The sequence below is a fragment of the Miscanthus floridulus genome, unplaced genomic scaffold (assembly GCF_019320115.1).
Source record: "Miscanthus floridulus cultivar M001 unplaced genomic scaffold, ASM1932011v1 fs_230_2_3, whole genome shotgun sequence".
NCBI classification, from domain to species: Eukaryota; Viridiplantae; Streptophyta; class Magnoliopsida; order Poales; family Poaceae; genus Miscanthus; species Miscanthus floridulus.
Window position 1 is genome coordinate 12153 of NW_027096422.1, and position 8355 is coordinate 20507.

At 45.1% G+C, this 8355-nt stretch overlaps 1 protein-coding gene across 2 annotated transcripts; it reads left to right on the top strand.

The window, feature by feature from the left end:
* The first annotated feature begins 779 nt into the window (after positions 1-779).
* Positions 780-6304, top strand: LOC136530910 (probable transcription factor KAN2). Of its 2 annotated transcripts, none has more exons than XM_066523629.1 (6): positions 780-1705; positions 1848-1924; positions 3313-3367; positions 3537-3696; positions 5059-5128; positions 5400-6304. In XM_066523629.1, exons 1-6 carry the CDS (start codon positions 1099-1101, stop codon positions 5517-5519), a joined length of 1089 nt encoding a protein of 362 aa, XP_066379726.1. In that variant the 5' UTR covers positions 780-1098; the 3' UTR covers positions 5520-6304. The 2 variants fall into 2 exon arrangements, with proteins under 2 accessions (XP_066379726.1, XP_066379727.1); XM_066523630.1 differs by having other exon boundaries at positions 5062-5128.
* The last annotated feature ends 2051 nt before the right edge of the window (positions 6305-8355 follow it).

Consider the following 8355-nt stretch of genomic DNA (forward strand, 5'->3'; position numbering starts at 1 on the left):
AAGGGCTTCTCCAGTGGGCTTCGAAAAAAGCGACTCATGGGCTGAGGTGGCGGTCCATGAGTCGATTCACGCCACTGGAGCACTCGACTCATCCAATGAGAGAGATTGAACCGATTCACCTGCGTGAGTCGATTCATCGCCGGTCTAAAATAATTAAAATAAAGAAGCACGAACAGCTGATGACTTCTTGTGACAGAGCGGCTGGACAAAAGCAAGTAGGAAACTATTTTTTTATTTGGCAACAGGAAGTAACAGTTATAATAATTTTGTTTATTTGTGCATATGACCTACTTAGCTCAAAAATCGACTCATCCAAAACTAACGTGGCCGTCCTTTTTCTTCGATGCATCGACGCACCACTGAAGATGTCCTAAGTAGACACACCAACTGGCGTTCAAAGTGTATATGGGTGTCCATTAACAGAGCGACCAAGCACACATAGCCTGAAAAGGGAATGTTACCTCACCTCTTACATTCCCTCCCACAGCATATATACACACATCCCTGTCGAAAGTGTCATTCTCCCACAGCAATCTGCCCCGAGAAACACCCCCAAAAGCGCGTGCGTGGAATGGGGGAAAAGAGAAGAGAGGCCGGGGACGAGGGGGGAGAAAAAGAAAGCGGAAAGCAAAGCAAAAGGAGATGCATGGTGTGGGAGAAAAGACCAATCTACATATCTTCCTCCCTAGGCCACACCACCACCTCACCTCCCAGCAACAAGCTACTACAAGCCTCGCCCCCTTTTTCACACGGCACACTACACATACAAATACAAACACACACTCCTGTCCTTTCCACTCCAAGTCTCCAAGTTTCGTTCCAACCCTCTCTCTCGCTGTCCGCCTCAGCCCCTCCCCCCTTCTTCTCTCAACTCCTGCTAGCTCTCTCTCACACACAAACACTAGGTAGCAAAGCTAGTTGAGCTAGGCTCCTCGCTTCCAAGCGAGAATTCCGGCGGCCCTCCTCAATTTCCATACTCTCCCCCCAACCAAATCATACGAAGCCATACTCTTCTCCGCCGATCCCTTCTATATACGACGACGAGAAGAACACCAGCCGGCGGGCTTCTCGTCATACACCTCGGGAGAGATCGAGAGAATGGAGCTGTTCCCAGCGCACCCGGACTTGCAGCTGCAGATCAGCCCTCCCCCAGCCACCAAGCCAATGGAGCTAGGGTCTTGGAAGAGGGCTCTAGACACCACTTCGCCTGCAACTACAACAGCGGCGGCGGCGGCGGCTGCTGCCACGGCCCCCTCCTTCGCCTTCGCCACCTCGGCGCCGACGACAGCCGTGGGATATCACGCGGCGGTGGCGGCGGCGGTCGCGCACCACCATCATCATCAGGTGCCGACGAGCTCGCACTCCCACCTGGGCCTCCCGTTCTTGCACCACACCCAGCCCATCCTCCCGGAGGGCAGCGGCGGCGGTGGCCTCCGCCGGGACCTGGCCTCCATGAGGCCCATCCGGGGCATCCCCGTGTACGACACCTCGCAGCCGCTCCCCTTCCTGCAGAGCCACCCGCACCACCACCACCCGCATTGCTACGACGCGATCGGCCACGGCGCCGGGCCGAGATCCCCCAAGGCCGCGCTCCGGCTCGCGGGGGCGCCGGCGAAGCGGGGCGCGCGCGCCCCCCGGATGCGGTGGACGACGTCGCTGCACGCGCGCTTCGTCCACGCCGTCGAGCTGCTCGGGGGCCACGAGAGTACGCGCTACTGGCTAGCTCCTTCCTTAGCGGCCTAGCAGTAGCGCTAGCTAGCTAGCACGTCGCTGCTGCTAGCCTGCTGCTGCTGGGTGAATGATTGCGTGCTGACGATGCTTTTGCTGCTGCCTGTATATATGTGCAGGAGCTACACCCAAGTCAGTTCTTGAGCTAATGGACGTGAAGGATCTGACCTTGGCCCATGTCAAGTCGCACTTGCAGGTGAGGGGAATAATCGGCTACTCATGAATTCTATCTATCCGATCTCTTGTACTCCGTGTGTGTGTGTGTGTGTCTATATAATCGGTTAGCAGCTAATCTCAGCTAATTAACGACCCTCCTCGTTCTACTAGCTTCATTCGTTCTCTAGTTCTCTACTATATATCTCCCCTACTATGACTGAGCATGTTTTGCATTGTTCTTGCACGGCCTTCTTCTTCTCTCTCTATATACTCCTACATATGAATGTTCATCCCCTCGATCGCTAACGTACAGATCTTACTCTTGTAGTAGAATTTTTTTTCCTAAATAAGAGTACAGACTAGACCTCATCAATATGGAAGAGAGAATACAGTACGTTGTACTTACATAAGTACTGTACAAGATATATACCAACAAGCTATACACTCCTTTAAAAAAAAAACAAGCTATACACTCATTTATTGCATGATAAAGTTGACCTCATTTTCACAGTTTCACTGCTTGTACTTGCCGGTAGCTCTCAGCTCATGCGGCATGGAATAGGAGTAGGGTCATTTTACACTTTGACTTGCCGATATGGAAGCAGTAAAAATTTCTCTCCCCCGGCTGTGTATCACCACCCCCATATAGATATATCCTTCCACCACGAGAGGAAAAGCGCGATCAGTGCTAGCAGCAGCTTGGAAGAGGGAGACGAGGGGTTTGCATTGTCGCCACCGTAGCTGTAGCTGTAGCTTTTTCCACGGGGCCGGGCGCATTGCAGCTTTTCAATAAAACCCCGACCGAGATCAGCATCAGTTCGAGTGCTCAAAGCATGCAATGCAATGCGGCTTGCCATTAAAAGCCACACCGGAAGTAAGGGATCGATCAGCTGGGCCGGCCTGGATGGCATGGCGGAGTGCGCGCGGTGCTGCGGCGTCGCGCGGCGGCCGGCCGGGCGGATCGGGCCATCGTCGTTTCGACGATCGATCCGCCATGCGTCGTGCGATGCGCACACACGCAGGAGCAGGATGCAGGATGCAGCAGCCGGCCAGCCGAGCCGCAGCAGCATTGATATGCATACTGCCCAAGAAGGGGTGGCAAGTACAACCCGGCATCATTCCGCAATAATGAATCTTACCCCTTGGAGGAGCTGCTGCTGCTGGGACGCTGCTAGCTGCTGCGCGCTGCACAGTAGCTGATCGAGCCATCAATGCCCCCGCTTGTGTTGTGCAGCCTTATTTTTTTATTCATTCATTGGCCCTCCTCCTCCCTTGTATGACCAGTAACCCTCCCCCCCCCCCCCCCCCCCCCCCCCCCCCCCCTTGACTTTAATTGTACCACTTCGATATTCCTATAGCTCAATCTTGCCAGAATTTTTTTTGCGCTTGATCGTCATCCTTGGATTTCTTTTCTTTTCTTGGCTGCAGATGTATCGGACCATCAAGACTACTGACCACAAGCCAGCTTCTGCTTCATCCTATGGTATGTACGAGGACGCTGATCATACTACTACTACGCCTTGGTGTCAGTAACTCAGTAGTATTGCAGCAGCAGAAGCAGCTAGCAGCATGGGAAAAAAAAAACTAATGTTTAATTACATGTAGACCGTACAAAGTTTGTGACATGCTAGTCTCGATCGAATATTTTGCAGGGCAAGCGGCTGCTAAAACGATCATCGATATCCCCGACGACAACCTGTTTGACCTCACCAACACCACCAGCGGGTCTGAGTCGTCTGCTCAGCACTCTAATCCTGACGGCAATGAGCATGGCTCCAGCATGTGTGCTCTCTGGTGCAACTCCTCGATAAGGTATACAGATTCTATTCCTTCGAGATCACCTCTTGCTGCATACTACCTCCTACCACTCCATCTAGATCCAAATTACATGCTTTCTACAATGTGCAGGAGATAGTGTTAGCAGTAGCAGCGAATCTAGCTAGAGATATTTTGATGAATGACATGAATGGGACTAGATTGGCAAATTGCTGCCGTGGTTGAGGTAGTAAAAAAGGGAAAGAGGTACCTACATTCTTGTGAAACTGCTTGTCAACTCGACTGTATAGGTCCAGGAGCAGGGATGTAGCTCAAAAGGCTGTGTATAGTGTTAAAAAGCACAAACAAAGTATTACCCCCAATATACAGTGTCTTACTAACATGTTTGGACTACCTCTAATCATATGAATGCATGTCTCAGACCTCTACATGCAGTACGTGTGAATTCTCAGAAATAAGCTGCTATATAGTATACACACTGCCGTACGGTGGAGTACATACGTACTACCTACAGTCATTAGTATAACAATGTTCTAAAGAGCCAGTCAGCTAATAACGTGCACCTTCCGGCATCTTTTCCGATTCAAACTAGTAGTGGTCTTCTTCTTTAGGTTCAAACTAGTCATCTTCTGGCCACTTTAGGCAAAACAATGGAGTATTCCTTTGTCTCATTTTCTTTGTTTACTATAACGACCACCTCCAAGTGCTCCCAAAAAGCACCAGGGGCTCGTACCTTTGTTCCATCTGCTCCCCATCATGCTGCAATGATCTCCCGAATATATTAAGTTACTAGATTTAATTATGGATATGCTATGTAGCAATGGCAAAGTGCACACATTTTTCCGCTACTACGGCATGAAACAGTGGTACATCATCGAATCTTGAGAAACAACATGATATGTGCAATTTTCTGCTGGCTGCAAATGTGTATGTATGGTTGCAAGCACGTGTGCGCACTACAAATGAAATACGGTAATGATAACAGCGTAGCAGTGATGCGTCTATATATCTATGTCTCAGCATATATGAACCTTCCTAACACCTACGGCAAGTATGTGCAGGCATTGATCAGTGTGCCATATCACATGGTAGATCAGAATTGACCTAAAAAACATGGTAGATCAGAGTAGCATAAGCTAATATATGTATGCACGACCTTTACCTCCAGTTAGTCCCTGATATGATAAAGTTAGCTTGTCAATTTACAGCATCTTAACAGTGAAAGTATAGGTACGGTGTTGCATGCCCACTTTGTTCCCTGCTGCCTTCTTTTTCTCTCACATCAATGGACTCCCACTACGGATGAAAAGATATGGAGGAGGCATTTGATTCTCTCGATCAGCCCATGATAATCTTTTTCGATGATTGAATTCCTCTCCTTTTTCTTCTATGCTCCAGCAGCAGCAAGGGGGCCTGGTTCCATGACAAATCAAGAGATGCCACTCCCGGCGACATCAAATCCTTCGAGGTACGCAGCCTTTTTTTCTCTAAACCAAGTCCATCATTATCTCCATTACCTCGCCGACGATGTCCATGATGCCATGCTAGTTAGTGCAACAGCGATCATTCCGTTTCATGTGCCTTTGGACCCTGCCCCTGTTGAGCTTTGATCAGTCAATGCATATTGTCGGCAGCTTGTATTTTGGAGCCATCAGTTAGTGCAGTTATCACATCATTTCCAATCTTTTAACCTCCCACTTTAATTTGTTTTCTTTTTCTTTTTCACCTGATGTTTGCAGGACGTGCAATCACAAAGCCTTGACGATGTCTCCGACCTAAATTCATCGTCGCCGTTCCAAGTAGCTGGGATGTTTGGAGGCAAGAAACCGAACCTCGACTTCACCCTAGGACGGATATAATCCGCGCCATCGACATATCGATCAGTTGAACCAACCGAGATCGATCGGCCATGGATAAGAAGACAGGCTAGATCTAGCTGCATATATAGATTGATTTGCTTGTAAGCAGCCATATTTATGATCTGATGGTGCATATATACGCATGCATATGTGCCCCATATGGTCCTAGCTAGTGAGGGAAGAACCAAAGCTTGAAGAAACGAAAAGAGAGGCTAGGAGTAAAGAATAAGAGATAAGACAACCGTCGATCCAGGAACAAAGCTAGCTAGCGCAAAAGGAGACGGGGGAGACATTGGGGCGTGCGTGTGTGCTTGCTGTTGTGTGCGTGGTGTGGTAGATAGATAGCTCGATAGGCTTTATCAAAGGCAGCAGGCAAGGGCAAGAGGTAGCTTGCTTGCTTGCCTGCCTGCTGCTCATCAAAGGGCATATGTATGCATATGCTCATTGCTTGCTTCTGGATGTGGTGTACACATGCATGAGGAGAGGAGGTGTATTGTGTGTACCAGCAGACGCATGAGGGTACCTAGGTGTAGCTAGGGGCCGGTTGGCTGGCCAAGGTTTAACAAAAGGTTGCTTCATATCTTTTGTTATATATGCTTATGCCACACAAAGTGTGTAAAGAGAGGTAGCGCATATGTCATATATGCCTCCATGTATGTATGGACCATGCACGGACCATGGAGTATTATTGCTCTCTGTTAGCTCCCAATCGAGGCAAGAATAGGTTCTTGCCCAAGGATTGGGTGTATCATGCGTACAACCTGGTCGGATTTGTAGTCCTTGTGCGAAACAAAAGCTATGATCAACTGGTCCATATCAGGGAACATGGATGTTTCTGATTTTTATGATAATTTTTAGGCTAATTGATATTTCTCTCTAGCGCATCTTGTAAGAAGGAAACTCCATGAAATCTCCAATGGCAGCACCAACCTATAAAACCTATGACATAGCTAGTTTCCATACCTATCAAATCAAGTAAACACTACACATAAACCAAATTCCTAATGGATAGTTTCTTCAAAACTAAATTTTGTCCATCAAATGTCTTCTCTCTCGTACCATCTACCAATCATATTTGTTTGTATCTTGGTTATATCATTTAGACATAGTTTCCCATATAAGAAACAATTTCTTTCTCCCTCTTCATTAACTATATAATGCCACATCAGCGTTTTGCTTAGGTGGCATACTAATCAATGGTCATAGAAACCATCTATTTCTGGGTTGGGAGTGCCCTAATTAGTAGATAATAGTAATTAATAGACGAGCTGACTACAATGCTCTCTCTTTCAATTAATTATAGTTGGGTTCGATTTCATTAAGGAAAAAAGAAGACCTACGACAGTAGCTATATGCAACTTTTCTTTCACTGGTGAAACAACTTATGCATACAAATTGGAATTAACCGCAGCTTAGCTTGTTATGGTTAGGCACATTGTGGTGGTCAAATCAGTCCGTAGCATAGGTGCTTACCCTTACGGCTATTTTTTGTGTGTGATAGTAGTGAGGTGGCTGTTTGAAGATATATGTTAGTCTAGTTTCTCAAGTCCATGAGTTATGTGTGCGTATATATGATTGCCTGTACGATGTTTCAGGAAATAAAACTTGATCTGTCAACATGATCGAGTATGCTGATTTATTTTCTGACACTAACATGAATGTTTTTCCATCAAATGTTTTTGTTTGTGAAAGGACTTGAATCCTCCTTATGGTTATACACTTATATTGTATCGCACCATTGATACCCTGGACACAAATAATAGGGTCTCCGTGACACTATGCATGCGTAATATGCAGTAGAAGTACATAGACACAATCTTATACATAAGGTACATCAACACAATCCTACTATTACCGATTAGAGACTTTTTTTGGAGACCTCCACATTAATCCTTATAAGGAGGGATACTGTAGAGAAAAAACATCTAGAAACTCTTGAAAAAATAGAAACATTCGGCAATCAGTCCAGTAGACTCTACTTGTCACGGATAATAGCAGCAATTGTATCGGTTCTGTTTTTTATAAAAAAATTTGCCTACATATGCCATTATGAATATTTTTCCTAAAATACCCCTTAAATTTAAATATGAATTATCCACTTCTACCATTATGCCATTAGGAAAAAAAAGTAAACTAAAGTAATCTCTTACATTTAACTAACCTATCTCCGCATTAATAAAAATAACATAAAGTAACCCCACATATTCCACCATGAAAAATAATACAATGTATCCATCTAAATTCGCCACCTCTGTGGTTATGAAAGGTAATATAAATTACCCCTAAAGTTACATATAAATTACTAAAAATGAAAGCACTCTTATATATGCTTCTAAGTTATCCTCTTCTGACATTTTTATATTTAATATAAAAGGCTAATTCGAGGTATACATACAAGTGGTCATATATCATCACTTAAATTACGTATATATACATGTATGCAAGAAGAGATGATCCTATCAATTTCTATGTCAAACACAAATCAAGCCAAGGTTTCAAATAAACACATGTGAAACAAGTGAATAGAAATGGGAAATTATATAAAGTAATTTATGACTAAAGTCTATGAAACAGGATAAAAGGTAAGAGAGAATCTATATGAGAATACAAACATATTGGATAACAGCTAGAATAGTGGATCTTGCGGATCAAGTGAACATGAATGCATGAGCGATAATTATATGTTTCTTTATTTTGGGAAACATGAAAATAAAATATTCCTTTAACGAATAATATACCAAATATTATTTGAATTTACATTAGAATCTATGCAATAATTTGTGTAAGTTATTACTTTAGAGGATTTATATTTTTTTACTCAAATATTATGATATAT